The sequence below is a fragment of the Scleropages formosus genome, chromosome 19 (genome assembly GCF_900964775.1).
Source record: "Scleropages formosus chromosome 19, fSclFor1.1, whole genome shotgun sequence".
Lineage (NCBI taxonomy): Eukaryota > Metazoa > Chordata > Actinopteri > Osteoglossiformes > Osteoglossidae > Scleropages > Scleropages formosus.
Window position 1 is genome coordinate 25,807,433 of NC_041824.1, and position 19,264 is coordinate 25,826,696.

Below are 19,264 nucleotides of genomic sequence, written 5' to 3' on the forward strand. Positions count from 1 at the left end.
CTCTATCGCTTCGCCTTCATTGGCGGAAACATAAAACTTGTGGTTTTGGGGCGGGGCGTTATAGGACTCCCGCGTGTTCTCGCGAGGTTATACGTAGCGCGCCAAATTCTGTCAGACGAAGAGAGGCTGGGTGGTGGATTGTTCTGTTTTCGGTTTTATAATTTTGCGATATTTGGTCTTAAACTGACCATATTTGGCCATATATATACCCGTACAAATATAATCTTTCGATAAAAGAGTCTTTGCGTTTTGTCAGTAGTTCGTACTTCAGGGAACAGCATGATGATATAATCTTTGTGGATCGTCAGACTAGTAGCTAGCTAAAATTTTAGGCCGAAAATCAGAAATCAGTTTTGGGAAATTCAAGACTTGTTATTTGATCACAATGGTTCTTCAAAACAGTGGAAGATATAAGGCGAATCGGGAGCATGCAGGAGACCCCGATCAGCAGTAAGTTATTGATCCTAGATCGATATGTTAGCCTACTAGTCGAAGCACACATCATAATTCACGTATGCCACTGGGCCTTAGTTTTAAGTTTAGTTGTGTTAATATTCTCAATGTGGCTCTGCAACATAGATTTTCCCTCTCTATACAAAATTTACAGTGCAGAGTTACACACTGACTTTTCCAGGATGATGTAGAGTTTTTTTCACGTTTCGTTTTCTTGGCCCATTGTTGATTGTTATACTAGAGGTGCTTTTTTTATTTCATGTTTCCTTTAAAGATTTTAAAGGAATGACTCATGGAAAGACAAATCATTGTGTATTTTGCAATTTTATTCAAAGCATACCACTATCCTGCAACCTACCCAGGATATAATAAACAAACAGTAATCAACTAAATGAAAACATAGATGGACAGAGCACAGATAGACAGTTCAGTGATAAATAAATAAATAAATACCAATTAATCAGTTAAAAATAGGCACAAATCAAAATGAGAACATTCAGCCAAAGTACATTCTTGGTTATTGTTTTAGAAATCATAAGGATCTCCAGGGTCAGGTAAAGCTGTTTTTTCAGTCTGTGAGGACAGACATTTCTGAGTACCAGGAAACCACACAGAGAAGTTCCGCACTGCTTCAGAAAATGTGTCAGGTCCCTGACCGATGCACAGAAGCAGGGGGGACACTAACTCCAAACTGAGGACAGCTGGTAGTGTAGTGGTTAAAACTATTGCCTTTGGGCCTAAAGTTTGAATCCCACTGCCAGCTGTAGTACCTTTGAGCAAGGTACTTGTCCTAAAAAAAATGCTTCACTAGAATAACCTAGCTGTGTAAATGGGTAAATAATGTCAGGTAGATTAGCATTGTTAGCTGCTTTGGAAAAAAAGCATTAGCTAAATGAAAACAATGGGGGTGTGGTGGTGCAGTGGGTTGGACCAGGGCCTGCTCTCTGGTGGGTCTGGGGTTCAAGTCCCACTTGGGGTGCCTTGTGATGGACTGGTGTCCCCTCCCCCTCCAGTCTTCTGCCCTGTGTTGCCGGGTTAGGCTCCGGCTCCCCGTGACCCCATATGGGGCAAGTGGTTTCAGGTGATGAAAACATGTAACTTGGATGAGATGAGATGCCATGTTTGCAGTGAGTCATAGATGTTCCACCAGGAAAGATACTAAAAACTGCTTTCAGTGGTGTGAGTGGAACTGTCATGGTAGTAGACAGAGTGGCAAATACTGAGGTCCAAAACATGGTAAATTTAGGCCAGGAAAGCTCCAAAGTTTGGCCATAGTGATACAGTGTTTTCTGGCATGCTGATGACTGAACTGCACCAGTTATGTAAGTGTCAGCAGCAGAATGGTTAGAGCTGCTGCCTTTGGACATAAATGATCTTGCTTCAGTTCCTGCCTCCTGTTCTACAGCCCTCAAGCAAGCAACTTACCCAGAGTTGCTCTGCTTAAGAAATACCTCACTGTCTAAATGAATCACTGTAAATTTTTTGGAGAGATGCATCAGGAGGAATGTAATGTGCTGGTTTTTGAGCGGTACCAGTGATGCAAGGATTATTTGGTTGTTTTCAAACATGCTGATGTTTGAGTTATTTCGGTGATGTGAAACTGATGTGCTGTCTACTCCCAGGGAAGATGCACCCAGTCTGTCTGCTGTAAAACGCTTGGAGCGCAGCCAGTTCACAGATGAGATGGACAGCCGCTTTGGGTTCGAGAGGATGAAGGAGCCAGGGGAGAAGACAGGCTGGCTGATCAACATGCATCCAGTATTTGTCCCCTTTTTCCTCTCCTGTTTTATCAGTATGTTAGTGCCATTACATTAATAGAATATACATTTAGCTTGTGTACAATCCTAGAGATGATCTCATTTTTTTTCATTTGTTAGACAGAAATCTTGGATGATGATAAGCAAATGGTTAGTGCTGTGGACTATTATTTCATTCAGGAGGATGGTAGCAGATTCAAGGTAAGTCAATGAAATTAAAGTTAGAGATAATGTAGATACTCTTAGCTGTTGCTTTCAGGCTAATTCATTATAATTTGTGCTTTCTGTTTTTATTTTTAGGTGGCACTCCCCTTCAGACCCTATTTTTATATAGCCACTAAACAGGTAAGTTTGTAAGTAAGCAGTCTTTAGTCAATACCAGGGCAACTTTACTGTGCTAGATGCACTACAGTCATTCACCCATTTTTACACCATAGCCATGTAACACAGGCATACACTACATGCAGTTAAGAATTGCCATTTCACCTGAAACATATATCTTTGGACTGTGTGAGAAAACCAGAACACATGGAGCAATCCCATTAATTAGTATGAAACATGTTTAAACTTCTTATTTTGGGCTCAGAACTGCGAGAGAGAAGTTACGTCCTTCCTGTCCAAGAAGTTTCAGGGGAAGGTTGCAAAACTGGAGATGGTCTTGAAAGAAGATTTGGATCTGGTGAGAGATGAAAGGAATGCGGTATCTTCATGGTCCTCAGGGGCTTCTGCAGTCAAGGATCTTTACAGTGAGCATAAGCGGCTTGTCATCAGATTAATAACCTCTCAGAATTTCTCCCTTTGTCTCTGTTTAGCCAAATCACTTGGTGGGTCTGAAAAGAAACTACATCAAGCTTTCCTTCAACACTGTGGATGACCTCATCAAAGTTAAGCGCGAAATCTCACCGGTGGTATGCAAGAATCGTGAGAAGGAGAAGTGCAACGATGCCTACACTGTAATGCTAACAAGGTGCTGCTCCCTGACAAGAAAGGAAAGTGCACATGTTGGTTGGCTTCGCTGATGAAGCTTTGCAGGGTGTCAATGAAAAATTGTTTAAAAAATTTTTCAAACTCACCCCTTCCTGTTCTTTTTAATATAAAAATAGATATCAGAAGAATTTCTACATAACTGAGCAATTTTTGAGTGACTCAAGCGTAACAGTTGTATGTACTAAGGATGCATTATATTGTTACTTTACTCAGTGAAGTCTGCACACTTCATAGGTACAATTAGTTTTTTCTTCATGAAGGAATTATATTTTGTACATAGATGTCTTAATAAAAAGAACAAAGAAAGGAAAAACTGAGAAGAAAAATTAGACAAATTCATTCTAACTATCATTACTCTCCTGTCCCAAAAGGGACAGACATGTTGCTAGTAGAAATTTAAACTAGAAGAGTTATGAAGAAAAACAAACATTGCACAAACCAGTAAATGTCAGCATTAACATTACCAAAAGCGTTTTCTTAGTCACTAATTTTGCTATAGAATATTATCGATTGTAGAATATTAGAAATTGAGCTGACTTTGCAAACAAGCTAAATTAATTTTCTCCATATTTTTCATTAGCATCCTATTGCTGAGCCCATGGTTTTACATTTGTAATGACATGTTTTTGAACAGTTTTGACAGTTGCTGCTTGTCTGTTTTTTTGCCTTATTGTTTGGTGACAGATCTGACCTGACTTTCTCTTTACCAGTGTCTTGTCTGGTGGAAATGTTGTGGCGGCAGATGAGGACGGAATGTCCAAAAAGCTTGCAGACCAGATGGATAACATCGTGGACATGCGAGAATATGATGTACCATACCATGTCCGTTTGTCGATTGACCTCAAAATTCATGTGGTACGATTATTTCTTTTTCAGTGTGTAAGTTTGCACCTTATGATTGGTGTTGCTGCTGGAAAAAGCTGCCTGTAAAATTTCTACTGCTTATCTGTATTTTGTGGCAGGCTCACTGGTACAACGTGCGCTATCGAGGCAGTGTCTTTCCTCCCGAAATTGTGCAGAGAGATGATCTTGTAGAGAGACCAGTGAGTGGGCATGACGTGCTCCAACAGTCTTCTGAGTACTGCTTTGTAAATTTCAGGTGGTGTTAGCTGAGTGAACGTTTTGCTGCTCTCCCCTCAGGATCCGGTGGTGCTTGCCTTCGACATAGAGACCACCAAGCTGCCTCTGAAGTTCCCCGATGCGGAGACTGATCAGATCATGATGATCTCTTATATGATCGATGGTCAGGTGTGTGATGAGTGGACTTTTGTGGCAGCTGCATTCCTGCTGAAATTACTGTAATAAGCTTTGCATTACACATGCAACAATGTAAATGTGGCTTTTCACTGTGTGTCAGGGATACCTGATCACAAACAGGGAGATTGTCTCTGAAGATATTGAAGATTTTGAATTCACCCCAAAACCGGAGTATGAAGGGCCCTTCTCTGTGTTCAATGAACCAGATGAGGTAAGAAGTGGTGACGTGGTTTCCAAGCGTCGACTCAGTTGAGAAAGATCAGATGACTAATGGAGCATGTCCGATTACTTCCTGCGGTTGTAGGCCTCTCTCATCCAGAGGTGGTTTGAACACATCCATGAGATCAAGCCAAATATTTTTGTTACGTACAACGGTGATTTCTTTGACTGGTGAGTGCATATGAGGTGCTTTCTTTTGAATGTTTTCTGCTGTGAAAGTAACTGCTGAATCCAAGTACAGGTGGTCTTTACATCATCATATGTGACTTAGACTGACCTGGATGTACAACAGCCATCACATTAATCTTTTAAAATTATTTTCAAGTCCAAACATTTGGTCATAATGTCTAAGAACGACCGTTGCACCTGTATGTGTTATTGTTTGGATTGCAGTCAGTGTTTGGGTGTTCATCAGTGATTGTGTTTATTTACATAACTTTTCATTTATGATTCCCTTCAAGTTACTTATTTAAAATAGCAATAAAAATTGTGTTCTGGTGATGCAGAAAAGAAAAAGGGAAAGAAAACTGATTTAGAAATGGAAGTGAAATAATAGTGCAGCGTAAATATGTAGTGTTCGCACTATATCATTTTTCCATGTTAATATTATTTTAACAATGTATGAAATTAATGGAAAAAATAGCAAATCCCTTTTATATAACAGTTTTCATAGCTGTTAATTGTTTACATTTCATTGTGGTTTATATAATATAGTAAAAGGGGATTTGTGACTTAAGGTGAAGTTGACTTACAGCGAGGGTTCTTGAAATGCAACCACGTTGTAATTTGAGGACCACTTGTGCTCTGGGACCTGTTGTTGTTTCCCCCAGGCCCTTTGTGGAGGCCCGGGCAGCCCACCATGGGCTGAGCATGCACCAGGAAATTGGGTTCCAGAAGGACAGTCAGGGGGAGTACAAGGCGAGCCAGGCCATGCATATGGACTGCCTGAGGTACAGCAGTGTTGGCACAAAAATATTTGCTCGAACAACTGTTTTTTTTTTTTTTTTTTTTTTTTTCCCTGGCTCTCTGGAGGAAACTTTGAATACTTCTCTGTCTCAGGTGGGTGAAACGTGACAGCTACCTGCCTGTTGGGAGCCACAACTTGAAAGCAGCAGCCAAGGCCAAGCTGGGTTACGACCCTGTGGAGCTGGACCCTGAGGAGATGTGCCGCATGGCAACCGAGGAACCACAGGTACATCAGCAAGTGGCTAGCTAGTGTGTCGCTGTCAGTAAATACTGGTATAATTATGTGCTTATTTTTGTATATTGGTATATTTCAGTTTTTAAATCCTTTTTATAATAAATGTTTGTTTTTATCAGTTTGTCTTGGATTCTGACAAGTTTGCTGAGTTAAATTAATGTCACATAAAAGACTGTGAGCGCACACACACACACATCGTCTGAAACTGCTTGTCTTGAGCGGGGTCGCGGCGAAGAGCCTAACCTGGCAACACAGAGCGCAGGGCTGGAAAGGAGGGGCACACCCTGGGCGGGGCACCAGTCTGCCGCAAGGCACCCCAAGCAGGACTCGAATCCCAGACCCGCTAGAGAGTGGGACCCGGTCAAACCTGCTGCACTGCTGCACCACCGCACCCCCTCCTCCGGTTTTTTGAGACCAATTTCCTGAAATGTTTAAACTTCAGATGGTATTTCTGCTAAATAAAGCTGTAAATTAGAAAAATGTAATATTTCTCTGACTTGTTCTTAGGCTCTTGCCACCTACTCTGTGTCAGATGCAGTGGCCACATACTACCTGTACATGAAGTATGTTCACCCCTTCATCTTTGCACTGTGCACCATCATTCCCATGGAGCCAGATGAGGTTTGTCTGTCGATTCCTCATCACTGTTTCCATTTATTTTTGCAGTAATACCTTCTTGTTCTTATGTAGTCAATTTTAGTTCCACTATTGGTGACATCTTGAACAATAATGGCATTGTTACTGGTTTTGTTTAGGGTAGTATTGTGGTTAAATAGTACAGGCTTGTAATCTGAAGGTTGATGATTCATATTGCTAGAGGGATTGTGCCATACTTAAACTGACATTCTTCAGTGAGATTTATAGTTGTAAATAATACTTCACTGGTAGTAACTTTTTATCCTTTAGTGAAATATTCAGCTGTATAGATGGATCAAGATTGTATTTCTGGATTTGGGTTGAAAAGCAATCCAAGCAATGAATAAGTGGTGGTGATGATGATGATGGTGGTGGTGGTGCATTGTGTTGTGCATGTTTCAGGTGTTGCGGAAGGGCTCTGGGACGCTGTGTGAGGCTCTGCTCATGGTGCAAGCTTTCCATGGCAATATTGTGTTCCCCAACAAGCAAGAACAGGTTTTCAACAAGCTTACCAACGATGGCCATGTGCTTGATTCTGAGACCTACGTGGGGGGCCATGTTGAAGCGCTGGAGTCTGGGGTCTTCCGCAGCGACATCCCATGTCGTTTTAAGATGGTGCAACATCCTTCATATCCTAGACAATTTGCTTATAGTGCCAATATTTAGATATATGTTTGTTTATTTATTTGATGGGCTGGTTTTAACAGAATCCAGCAGCATTCGACTTCCTGCTGCACAGAGTAGAGCGAACCTTGCATCATGCCATAGAGGAGGAGGAGAAGATTCCCCTTGAGCAGGTCCTCAATTTCAAAGAGGTCAGTGCCATCCTCCTTGCAACACCAGGCAGGAAGCAAATATTAGGCTGTTGTGTGCAATAAGAGCTTTTTCACAGTACCTAATGTTTAGTGTCACTTAATTTCATATTATCTTTTGGTTGTTCCCCTTACATTCTGATTTAACAGTTTAGTTTAGTGTGATCTTTTTAAATCAGAATAAAAAATGTACTACTAATTTTGTATTTTAGTTACCCATCTAATGTATGTTGTATGAAGAGTGGTATTGGATTGGCTGTACTTTAAGAATTGTGTGCATCTATATATTTTCGTCTGGTGAAAGGCGCTTTTGTTTTCACTGAGTTGTATGTCACTTTGGAGAAAATTGTCTGTTAAATGAATGAGCATAAATGTGATTTCATGATTTTTGAAAACAAATCCATTATGTAGTTTGGCAAGAAGCGGTAATACAGGGTTTCACAAATCGAAGAAATTAGTGTAATGGTTTATGAACAAAGACCTAGAATGCATGCTAATGATTTTGTTTGTCCAACTTAACAGTTTTTTCCGCCATAAGTATGTAACAGTGGTCCATTAAATGCTTGCGCAGCATGATCAAATTACTAGTAAGTTAAATGTCAGTCAGAGTTTATTGGCTAACAAAAGGTGTCTTGCTATGGTTCTAAAAAGACCAATTGTTGACATGAATTACACTTTATGAAAATATTCCTGCAAAAAGTTACTAAATACCAGTTCACCTTCAATCAGTCATGTCTTCCCAACTCTACTGCACCCTGCTTTCACTCTTCTGTCCACTCATGTACTAAAAGTTTTGACTAGTACTGTATTTTTCTGTGCTCTGTAGGTGTGTGAGGAAATAAAAAAGAAGCTGATCTCCCTGAAAGAGGTGCCAAACAGGATAGAGTGTCCGCTCATTTATCACCTTGATGTTGGGGCCATGTATCCCAACATCATCCTCACTAACCGTTTGCAGGTAGGTGGAAACAGCTTCTACAAAACAAAGGTATCTAAATACTAGACAATCGAAACAATGCCATGCAGTTGTTGCTTATTGTCAGCCATCGGCCATGGTGGATGAGGCCACTTGCGCTGCCTGTGACTTCAACAAACCAGGAGCCAACTGCCAGAGGAAGATGACTTGGCTGTGGAGAGGCGAAGTCAGTAAGTTGCATCGTATCCTTTGATGGACAGCCATATTTTCCTGAGATATGTTCACATGTCCAGTTCTTACCTCTCTGTCTACATTCAGTGCCAGCTACCCGCAGTGAATTCCACCGCATCCAGCAGCAACTGGAGTCTGAGAAGTTCCCCTCCCTGATCCCCAGTGGCCAGCCACGTGCCTTCCATGAGTTGATCCGTGAGGAGCAGGCACGCCATGAGAAGAAACGGCTCAGCGGTGAGCACTTTTAGCGAACCCTCACCTCCCCTCGGTGGGTTTTTTGGCGTGTGGGTTTGTTTCATGGCTGGTTTCATTTATGCAGTTTCGCTGTATGTGTGGTTTATATTCTTGTCAGACTACTGTAGGAAAGCCTACAAGAAAGTGCACCTGACAAGGCTTGAGGAGCGTGTCACCACCATCTGCCAGAGGGAGAACTCCTTTTATGTGGACACTGTACGGGCCTTTCGAGATCGCCGCTACGAGTTTAAAGGGCTGCACAAGGTACTAGCCTGCTGAATGCCCCTGCCATTGAGCATTGGGAAAAATAGCATTCTATGATAGTTATGTGCTTGTCTGCAGCAGGTCATTTTTAGCTGGTACACTCCAAAACTGTGGAATTTCCTCCCTGAGAATATGGTCAGAATTGCTTTCAAGATACACATTTGCGTGCTTCCTTTCTGTTCCATTTTTTTCTCATCATTTGTTTCACCATTATATCAGATTTAATCATCTCAGATTAGCTTGCTGTTTAATTTTGTTGATGTTTCATTGTTGTAGTTTATGCTGACTTTTACTGTAATATTGTTCCTGTGTTATTAATGTACCTTATATATTATTGTTCTCTCTGTAATGTCCTTGTGAAGGTGCTACATAATATAATTACTATTATTAGTAGTAAAAGTAGTATTAGTATAATTGTAAGAATACCTTGTGGACCCCCATGGTGAAGCTTTTTTCTTCCATGAGGTTTTTAGGAATTGGGGGAAATGCTGATGGTGTAGTGGCAAAAGAAGCTTAAAAGTTTAAGTCCCTGGTTGGCATTGGTGATGAGTGGATTTCACTGATATTAAAATAATTGGCTAAGCTAATATTCTGAGAAAGTAACAGTCTTAGAACAGTTGTACTTAATCCTTAGTGGCTCTGATCAGTCTTCTGTCTAATTTACATGTCTCAGGTGTGGAAGAAGAAGCTGGCAGCTGCTCAAGACAGTGGTGATGCAGCAGAAGTGAAACGTTGCAAAAACATGGAAATCTTGTATGAGTCTTTACAGCTGGCCCATAAGTGCATCCTCAATTCTTTCTATGGATATGTCATGCGAAAGGGGTATGTTCCTGGCAGCCACAGGTCAAGATTTTACTTGACATTGTATTGTCACTCATGTTATTAGTGAAGTCCTAAATCTAAGCAGGATTTTAACTTTTATAAAGTATTCTGTACTATGAGTCAAACTTGCTTATTGAAAGTTGGCAGTTGCACCTACAAATTGTTTGTCTCCCTTGAAGGGCACGTTGGTACTCCATGGAGATGGCTGGGATTGTTTGCTACACTGGTGCCAACATCATCACGCAAGCCAGGGAGCTTATAGAGCAAATTGGGTGAGCAAACCTCGAGTTTTTGTGTCTAATTTGTCATGGAATGGAATGAACTCATTGCTGGTTAAGCATCTCTTTAAACAAAGTGGGCAATAAAATATATTTGTACACTCATGGTCATTTGCAGGTAATGACAAATAGGTTTTGAAGTACGTTTATTATAATGTTTCACTGCCCTCTGTGATGCAGGAGGCCTCTTGAGTTGGACACAGATGGTATCTGGTGTGTTCTCCCAAACACCTTTCCTGAAAATTTTGTCATCAAATCCAGTAATGAGAAAAAGCCAAAGGTGACCATCTCATATCCCGGTGCTATGCTCAACATTATGGTGAAGGTAAAATATTTTTTTGTACTGTGCATAGCTGAGTTAATTGAAATGTGATACTGGTACATAATGGTGTGAACATTTTAATTATACCCATATAAGGTGTGAGTTTGATTTATTAGGGAGTTGCAGGACTTTTTTGAGGGTATTTTTTTAAAATATATGACTTGGACTCTTTAAAACTTTAATTTTATTCATTAGCACAAAATGCATACAAATATTTAGCTCTAGCCATTGTGATATTACAAAAGTTTTTGGAATATGTTTAACTCTGGAAGTGTCGTTTTGCTTTGCTGCAATTTTTTTCCCCCTAGCATTTCATTTTTGCCTGCAGGAAGGATTCACCAACCACCAGTACCAGGAGCTGGTGGACCCTGCAACCTTATCCTATGAAACACGATCTGAAAATAGTATCTTTTTTGAGGTGGATGGGCCCTACCTGGCCATGATCCTACCAGCATCCAAAGAGGAGGGCAAGAAACTTAAAAAGAGGTGGGAGGCCTGAGTTGGGTCTTTGACAGTCCAGGATGGTACCACAGTAATAAGTTGTTAAAACATATGTGCTCTTCCCCCTTTACAAAGGTGATTTGTTCCTGAGAAACCCTTCATAAGGTGAATCCTCATAAATCAAAGACAAAATTACCATTCATTTTAGTGGCAAAAATTTTTATGTCTTCCCAAGACACAAGTTGACACCCATTTGTGCTAAACATAGCTAATCCAATTAAATGAACACAATTACTAAAGCAGGTAACCTGAATCAAAACAGAACAGTAAAGACATTTACATTTATTCACTGAGCAGATGCTTCTCTGCAATGCGACGTACATCATAGAAAATACAATTTGTGCATTACATTAGGAGGAAGAGACAGCTGCCGATGTGTGATTCTTAAGTACAGTTAGTTTCCTTCACCATATGCACCGACGTTCATCACACAAGTAGCTGCATAAAACTTTACCAGAATATTGCCAATTCCTATTCACATTCCTAGTAGTTTTTTTTTTTTGATACATCATACATTTATGTTACATTGCAGGAGTAACTGTGTAAAGGATTGATCCAAGCATGATCATGAACATTTATACCTTACGGGCATGAACATTTATGCCTTACATTAATTTCAGAGATGATGGGCGAAGTGAGTCCAGAAGAGATGAGTTTTAAACCATTTTAAATGTGGACAAAGATTTAGCAGTTCTAAGCGATTGGGGAGGTTGTTCCACCACAACAGAGCCAGAACTGAAAACCTCCATGCTTTACCTTTCGTGCACAGGATGACCAAGCAGGCAGATGTGGAAGAGCGCAGTGGTCTGGTTGGCGTGTAGCAAGTGATCAAGTCCTGTACATAGCTGGGAGCAGTTTCATTGATGCATTTATAGGCCGTAACCAGGGTCTTAAATTTGATCCGGACAGCTATGGGAAGCCAGTGCAGAGAAATGAGTAGAAGTAAAGTAAGTAAGTACACGAGTAGAAGACAAAAGAAATCGATGAAAACAATGCAATTGAATTTACGTTTGCCAACATTGTTTAGATAGTTTGGATGATAACAGGTGAAACTTGCAAACAAGGCCTAATAGAGGTTGACAACTTAATGGAGCAAGAGTTAATGGGTAGCTGAGAAGAAGTCCACATGGCGGCTCTGGTGTCACACTACTCAGCTGACATGTAAACGGCATGTAAATGTTCTTCTTAAACGTGAAAAAATGTATGGTTATGTAAATTTAAGGAGGACAATTAACCATTCATAATCTCAAATCTTGTAAGCCAATGGTTGTGTCTCAGAGATGACTGCATTAAAGTATGAAAATTACTGGTAAGAAAAAAAAAATACAATTGTGAAAGTACTTTCTTTGGACAGGTATGCCGTGTTCAATGAAGATGGCTCTCTTGCTGAACTGAAGGGCTTTGAGGTGAAGCGGCGAGGAGAGTTACAGCTCATCAAAATCTTCCAGTCCTCAGTGTTCGAGGCTTTCCTTAAGGGCACCACACTGGAGGAGGTCTACGCTTCTGTAGCGAAAGTGGCTGACTACTGGCTGGATGTACTCTACAGCAAGGTGAAGTTTACCCTTCATTTACTCTGAGTTATGCTGCTCTTCAAGGCCAGTACAACTCGAGCTTTGCTTGTGACATCCGTACCTCAAACCTCCAGGCTGCCAACATGCCGGATACAGAGCTGTTTGAGCTGATCTCTGAGAACCGTTCCATGTCCCGCAAGCTGGAGGACTACGGCGAGCAAAAGTCTACCTCCATCAGCACAGCCAAGCGCCTGGCTGAGTTCTTAGGTGACCAAATGGTGAAAGACGCTGGTCTAAGCTGCCGCTACGTCATCTCCCGCAAACCTGAGGGCTCCCCTGTTACTGAGAGGTGAATCCAGAATCCAAAGCAGCTTGCTCGTTAGTGCTGTTCCCATGACATCCGCTTATGAATGAATTTGTGTAGTACTGAAGTCTCTGACAAATATTCAGTGGAACAGAAAACTTCTGCTCAATAATGTCATGTAGAACCACACAAGGTAAGAAAAAGACACAGCTTTGGAAGTTCAAAGTACTGCTTAGACCTGATGTTTGTGTGTGTGTGTGTGTTTTCTGGACAGGGCCATCCCACTTGCCATCTTCCAGGCTGAGCCCAGTATAAGGAAACACTTTCTGCGCAAATGGCTCAAGATGCCCAGCCTCCACGACTTAGACATCCGCTCTGTGAGTCCAGCTCCATACCATGCAAACTTTACAGTAGAGAGTTAATTTTCCAACATTCGTACGGTTTTAATACTGTAGCTCAACTTGTTGCTCTCACTTGGTCCCATCTGATACACCTTTCTGTTGCTGCTTTGTGCTGATGGCGCTTTTATTCCCTGGAGATACTGGATTGGAACTATTACATTGAACGGCTAGGGAGTGCCATACAGAAAATCATCACCATTCCCGCAGCCCTGCAGCAGGTATAGCCAGGAAAGGGTGGGAGATTGAGCTTGTGCACTAGAGGGTGATCTCATGCACTAGAATGAGTAGCCATTCTCCTTGGTTTGTTTTTCACAGGTGAAGAACCCAGTGCCAAGGGTCCGTCACCCTGACTGGTTGCACAAGAAGCTGCTGGAAAAGAACGACATCTACAAACAGAAGAAGATCAGTGAACTCTTCACCAGTGAGGGCAGGAGACAGGTAGCTTCACAAGATCACTGTTTGTACACTTAAAATACTACATATGTACCACTTAGACCATGTCAGTGAGACATTAAAGGGCACAATGTTTGTTTAAAAGCAGGCACCTGCAATGTCCTGCTTCTGTAAGATGTGTTCGAAAATCATGATGCCACACAGTCGCCTTTCACTTCTTCTCCTAGGTGACCTCCCACCAGCCAGCCCTTAATGGTAGTCAGTCTTCAGAATCTGGGGAGGTGCCGGACATGGAGGACTTTGGTATGCCGCGGCACCCCCTGCAACCTGCCATTCTCATCAGCACTAAACGCAAGAGAGCATCCCAGGGTGGGGAACACGAGGTGGAGTCACAAGAGCTGGAGCTCACGCAGTCATGGAGGGAGATCCTTGGCCCGCCACCACCCTCTGGAAAAACAAAGGTACACAGCTCACACCTGAATGCTGTTTCTAGGCTGTCCTGATGCTATAATCACTCATTGAGACAAATTCTAGGTCTTACGGCAAAATGCATGGCCAGCTTGCAGTGTAGACCTTACCACTTAAGATCTCCCCTGGATGAGTTTCACTATGGGAGAGTATTGGTTCCACAAGGTTGGCCACTGTGCTCCTTCCTCTCCCTCCAGGAAGAGCGCCTGGTGTGGCTACGCTACCACAAAAAGAAGTGGGAGCTACAGCTGCGCCAGCGACGACAGCATCGCAAGAAACGGCGTCTGACCGATGGTGGGGCTGTGCCCGCAGGGGGTAGGGTGATCCGGGGAGGCACTGGCACCACTGATCTAGGAAACTTTCTGCGTCGGACAGCCCGCAGTATCCTTGACCTTCCCTGGCAGATGTACAGGTACGTTTGGCAGCTCAGCTGCCGGGTGCTCTTTGGATTATTTCTCAAGCACACACACACACACACACACATTTTCCGAACCGCTTGTCCCATATGGGGTTGCGGGGATCCGGAGCCTACCCGACAACACAAGGCGTAAGGCCGGAGGGGGAGGGGACACACCCAGGACGGGACGCCAGTCCGTCGCAAGGCACCTAAGCGGGACTCGAACCCCAGACCCACTGGAGAGCAGGACCCGGTCCAACCCACTGCGCCACCGCACCCCCTATTTCTCAAGTACACCTTTCAAAAATGAAAAGGTCACGCACGGGGAGACCGAATAGGATGCTCGGGCCCGACGTAGCCGGCTAGCCCGCCCCCCGCCGGCACCACTGCCGCCACTGCCACCACCGCGCGCGCCCCAACCGCCACCGCCCGGGGCAGCCCCGCGACCCCGGCCCGCCAGGACCGGCAGGGGCCGGGCCCCACCCGGGGGGCCCCAAGGCCGACCGCCCGGCCCGCGCACCCCAGCAGCGGCGCCCCGAGCAGACCCCAGCCCAGCGGCCCGTACCGCCCCCCATCCCCCGAAGGGAACGGGAGGGCGACGTAGCCCCCGCCCAGCGGTCCCCCGGCACCCGCCGCCGCGGCACCCGAACCGAAGCGATCGCATCCCCACGGGCCCCGCCGACCGAGCACCGAACCCCCGACCGGCCCGAAAGACACCTCCGGTATATACGCCCTCGGCCTTCACGAAAGTCACATCCATGTGGTCCACTCCGTCACATTCAGACCACGCCCAGAGTGGACCTCCACAGGCGGGTCCTAGCAAGCCACGGTTGGCGAGCACGAGATGGAAAAGTCGGTCCCAAGGGCCCTGAACAACTCCCCGGACGGCGGGCCAACTCCGGGAGGGGGGTGAATAATAGGCACCGCTCCACCCCCTGGGAGCGGGACTATGACAGCCTTTGGTCCTGGCAGGGCGTCACTTCTGCCGTCCCACCGAGAAGACTCGCTATTGGTTATCGCACCGCCCCCCTAGCGAGCCCGAGGGGAGCGGTCTATCCAGCACCTCTGGCGGGACCGCTTTTGGTGAGGCAGGGCGCCACTCTGCCGCCAGTCCGGTACGGTCGGGTCGCCTGGCCACGACCCGAGAGGGGCGTGGGATGCCCTCGATTCAACAACCTCCCATCTTCCGAGAGGATGTCTAGCCAGAGCCAAGGACCCACCCGCTCTGACTCCGGGTTTCTGGCTAACACTAGGTGCTGGGCTCCCCACCGTAGCCGCAGAACACCCCCAGGATATCCAGGGAGTATAGCAGCGCCCTGCGGCTAACCAGCTCGGCGAAAGCCTTAGCCCTGTGCTTCGCCAGTCCCAGTTCGGACAGGATCTCGTTGTTAAACTCGGGCCACTTCCCTCGAGCTCCCACTACCAAGCCGAAGAACTTGACCCTATCCGCAGCCGTTAACTCCGAGACCTGCGGGCCCAGATGACTGTAAACAAACACTTAAACGTTAAATAATGTAAAACATTTAATTTTGGATGTGGTGACACTAGGAGACTGTTCACTAGTGGTGCATATGTGTGTATGATGAGTCTTTTCTCCCCTCGGGGTTTGCTATAGGCTGGACTCTGTACATGCGCACTGGAGTGCATCAGCAAGCCTTCTTGTAAGATATACACGTGTGGCATCCAATAAAGATTTTGAAGGTGTTGGAAACCAACCCGGACGGGTAGCGTTTGTTGTTTTCTGGAGCCCTAAGTGTCTAGGCGAACCCGACAAGAACGCTCGGTTACAATAATTTTTACATGGAAATTAAAATCCTGGAAAGTATAACAGCAAAACATCTAGTCTGAAGTAATGTTCTGACAGGTTTTATGATGCTTACATGTTGTGTAATTGAAACAATGTGTTTGTCATTAAAATGTTAAGCAACTTTGTCATATTGTCTTGACTATTGAGAGGACAAAATTTGTGCAGATTGCAGAGACGAGTCATCCAGGCCTGTTCAAGCTCTGGGCTGTAATTGGCAATGACCTGCACTGCATGAAGCTCAACATTCGCCGTGTCTTCTATGTGAACCAGAGGGTTCCCAAACAAGAGGAAGGAGCCAACTACAAGAAGGTCTGTGATTGCCTGTTGGGATTGCCATGACAGCTTGGCCTAGTGAGTGTAGTAAAGGCTCAGATACTGGCCTTGAGTGAAAAATGAAGAATAATAATCTGGTATAGGTGATATAACTTGGTAATATACTGTAGGTATAGTGTAGGACCGTTTAAACACAAATTTGTTCAAACCATGGCAGGATCAAGGTTTCCAACTTTGTGTTAATGCAACTGGAGTCAGACTATGTAATAGCACTGAATATTTAAAATAAAGTAACATAACATTTGGCGAAATGAAATCAGTTTTTGGTTTTTGGCCATCCCATCACATGCTCTGTGGGTAAGAGCAGTCAAGGGCCTTTTTACGAGACATGGTCAGATGTGTCTGTGAAACTTTTGAACCACTCTTGCAAGTTGCTGATGCGTTGGATATTCTTCTGTATTGTGCTTTTATATGGGAAACATGCAAAAAAAATAGAGAATGATCCTTCATTCAGGGTGGAACAAATCCTAACACCAGTTTCAGAAGAGGGTGTATAATTGTTAAAATTGTACCTGATGTTTTTTTTTTTTTAGTTAGGTTTAGTTATTCGTTTATTTTTTATTTGTAATATACTGTTATTTGTCTGATCATTCTTTCAGGAATCAGTTCTGTAGTAAGCTGTGTGTGCTGCTGTCTCAGTCAACCACCTTTGGGACTAATGAAGTTCTCATTCATTCAAATGGCAAGAAAATGTTTAAATGAGCACATTCATAAATTAATCATCACTTTTTTCCCCCTGCTCACTGCAGGTCAGTCGAATGCTGCCTCGTTCCAACATAGTTTATTACCTGTATCAGTACACAGTACCTGAGGATATGTACCAGGAGCACATCAACGAGATCAATGCTGACCTCGCTGTCCCCGATATAGAAGGTGTTTACGAGACACAGGTAAAGTGTAAAAGCTGTTATTGAGTTGCTGTTGTTACCATCTCTCTTTGAACATTATTGAAGTTAGTTTCTCTCACTGTTGTCATGCAGGTTCCTCTCCTGTTCCGCGCACTTGTGCAGCTGGGTTGCTTGTGCATGGTCAACAAACAGGTGGTCCGCAGCCTAGGTGGCCGTGAGACAGACACTTTCGACCTAGAACATCTGGAGATGAGGTCCCTAGCTCAGTTTGGTTATCTGGAGCCTGGTACGTCTATACCTGAATGCTTAGAATTAATGCTTCAGTGCTGTCTGTTTGAATAAATATATGTTGTTCTATCATGACTGAGGTTGTGATTGGCATCACAGAGTTCATTCCCATGTTGATGTTTCCTTCTTCCGTCGGTAGGTAGTGTGCGCCATATTTTCCTGTACCACCACAGCCAGGGTCACAAAGCCCTGTTTGGTCTCTTCTTCCCATCCCAGCGCAAGGCCAGCATCTTTGTTCTGGACACGGTGAGTTTATCAGCAGTCAGCACAGCACAGCAATCCACTAATCTTGGAATTGTGGCCAATGACTTGTGACTTTTAGTCCCAAGACTTTTCTTACACTCTTAAGTGAAGAACTGAACAGCCCAAGTAGTGGAGCAATGCTACCCATTCAGGTCCGCAGTAACCAGATGCCCAACCTGAGCGCCCTGTACGAGGCTGAGCGCACTGCCCTACTGGAGAAGACCAGTGATGATCTCCTCCCTCCGGAGAAACACACATTCGAAGTGCGAGCGGAAAATGACGCCAAGGCTGTGGACCGTGCCTTACAGCGTCTGCTGCTCAACTACAAGGTCTGACCTACTTTTATGTAATATAATTTATCACTATGACTTTTTTTTTTCATACTGTCAATTTTTCAATTCAATATATTTTTATAGAGCGCTCTTCTCACGCAGTGACACAGGGCGCTTTAACACAGGCATTAAGGCAAGAAAAACAAATACATCAGATGAAGAAGCAAAGAAGACAGTTGACTACCGACTATCATAATATAATACTTTTATAGAGCTATAAGTATGCCTACAGGCCACGGAGGAAAGGAACAAAAACTCCCAACTGAAAATCAAGGGACAAAAAAACCTCTGGCTGCCCACCCCTCCTGGGCATTCTAGATTAACTAACAATTCTAAGCCAGTTTACAAGTAACAATGATATTGTTGCTGTATGGTAGCTTGAATCCCCGGCTCAGCATGGTATGTCACGTCCATCATGGCAGTTGGTCATCATCTTCAGTCGGCATGGGGTGCATCTGTGACCACTGGTCGGCCTCCTCAGGTCTTATGTAGGGGGACTGCTCAACAAGAAGAAAGACTTAGTAATTTGTAAGTTAAACAAGTAAATTTAATTTGCATTGTATAGAACTGGGAAAAACAAACACAGTCAAGTGGAATTACGTTTCGAGGTGGAATGCCTGAGTAATGTAATGTTAAATATAATGAAAGTAATGAAACTAATACCATTTGTTGTAAAGATTGGCGTGATTGTGTCAAGAGCATCACCACCCACCAGAAGTACCTCTGATTTACTGGCATTTAGAGAAAAAAAAAATTTTTACTCATCCGTAATTTTATATTGGTAAAACAATTAGCTAAAGACACTACATGTGATGGATCATCAGGCTTAAATGGTGCATATAGCTGTGTGTCATTGGCATACGAAGGGAAATTCACATTATGTTTGCGAATAATGTCACTTAATGGTAACATATACAGTGAGAACAGTAATGGACCCAACAGAGAGCCCTGTGACACACCATACTAAACCGTAGTTGAGATGGCGGGGGTGCAGTCATCAGATTTAAAATTTTGAGTACAGAGTTGTTCTCAATCCAGCCTGAACCTCATCT

At 43.7% G+C, this 19,264-nt stretch overlaps 1 protein-coding gene across 1 annotated transcript in view; it reads left to right on the forward strand.

Annotated features, from left to right (window-relative positions):
* The first annotated feature begins 111 nt into the window (after window positions 1–111).
* The window catches only part of pole (polymerase (DNA directed), epsilon), a 32,094-nt gene continuing 12,941 nt past the window's right edge, over window positions 112–19,264 (forward strand). The window contains exons 1-36 of the mRNA XM_029246397.1: window positions 112–450; window positions 2,076–2,211; window positions 2,331–2,411; window positions 2,511–2,555; window positions 2,797–2,889; window positions 3,023–3,177; window positions 3,908–4,052; window positions 4,160–4,240; window positions 4,338–4,445; window positions 4,555–4,665; window positions 4,759–4,844; window positions 5,504–5,623; window positions 5,733–5,865; window positions 6,382–6,495; window positions 6,913–7,125; window positions 7,218–7,325; window positions 8,149–8,277; window positions 8,363–8,465; window positions 8,554–8,700; window positions 8,819–8,964; window positions 9,638–9,786; window positions 9,966–10,058; window positions 10,245–10,389; window positions 10,715–10,872; window positions 12,242–12,437; window positions 12,533–12,747; window positions 12,977–13,079; window positions 13,241–13,321; window positions 13,419–13,541; window positions 13,724–13,957; window positions 14,162–14,370; window positions 16,318–16,477; window positions 17,251–17,391; window positions 17,482–17,635; window positions 17,777–17,883; window positions 18,033–18,209. Of these exons, the coding sequence (XP_029102230.1) occupies window positions 386–450; window positions 2,076–2,211; window positions 2,331–2,411; window positions 2,511–2,555; window positions 2,797–2,889; window positions 3,023–3,177; window positions 3,908–4,052; window positions 4,160–4,240; window positions 4,338–4,445; window positions 4,555–4,665; window positions 4,759–4,844; window positions 5,504–5,623; window positions 5,733–5,865; window positions 6,382–6,495; window positions 6,913–7,125; window positions 7,218–7,325; window positions 8,149–8,277; window positions 8,363–8,465; window positions 8,554–8,700; window positions 8,819–8,964; window positions 9,638–9,786; window positions 9,966–10,058; window positions 10,245–10,389; window positions 10,715–10,872; window positions 12,242–12,437; window positions 12,533–12,747; window positions 12,977–13,079; window positions 13,241–13,321; window positions 13,419–13,541; window positions 13,724–13,957; window positions 14,162–14,370; window positions 16,318–16,477; window positions 17,251–17,391; window positions 17,482–17,635; window positions 17,777–17,883; window positions 18,033–18,209 (4,764 nt within the window). The 5' untranslated portion in view covers window positions 112–385. The remainder of the gene's footprint in view (window positions 451–2,075; window positions 2,212–2,330; window positions 2,412–2,510; window positions 2,556–2,796; window positions 2,890–3,022; window positions 3,178–3,907; window positions 4,053–4,159; window positions 4,241–4,337; window positions 4,446–4,554; window positions 4,666–4,758; window positions 4,845–5,503; window positions 5,624–5,732; window positions 5,866–6,381; window positions 6,496–6,912; window positions 7,126–7,217; window positions 7,326–8,148; window positions 8,278–8,362; window positions 8,466–8,553; window positions 8,701–8,818; window positions 8,965–9,637; window positions 9,787–9,965; window positions 10,059–10,244; window positions 10,390–10,714; window positions 10,873–12,241; window positions 12,438–12,532; window positions 12,748–12,976; window positions 13,080–13,240; window positions 13,322–13,418; window positions 13,542–13,723; window positions 13,958–14,161; window positions 14,371–16,317; window positions 16,478–17,250; window positions 17,392–17,481; window positions 17,636–17,776; window positions 17,884–18,032; window positions 18,210–19,264) is intronic.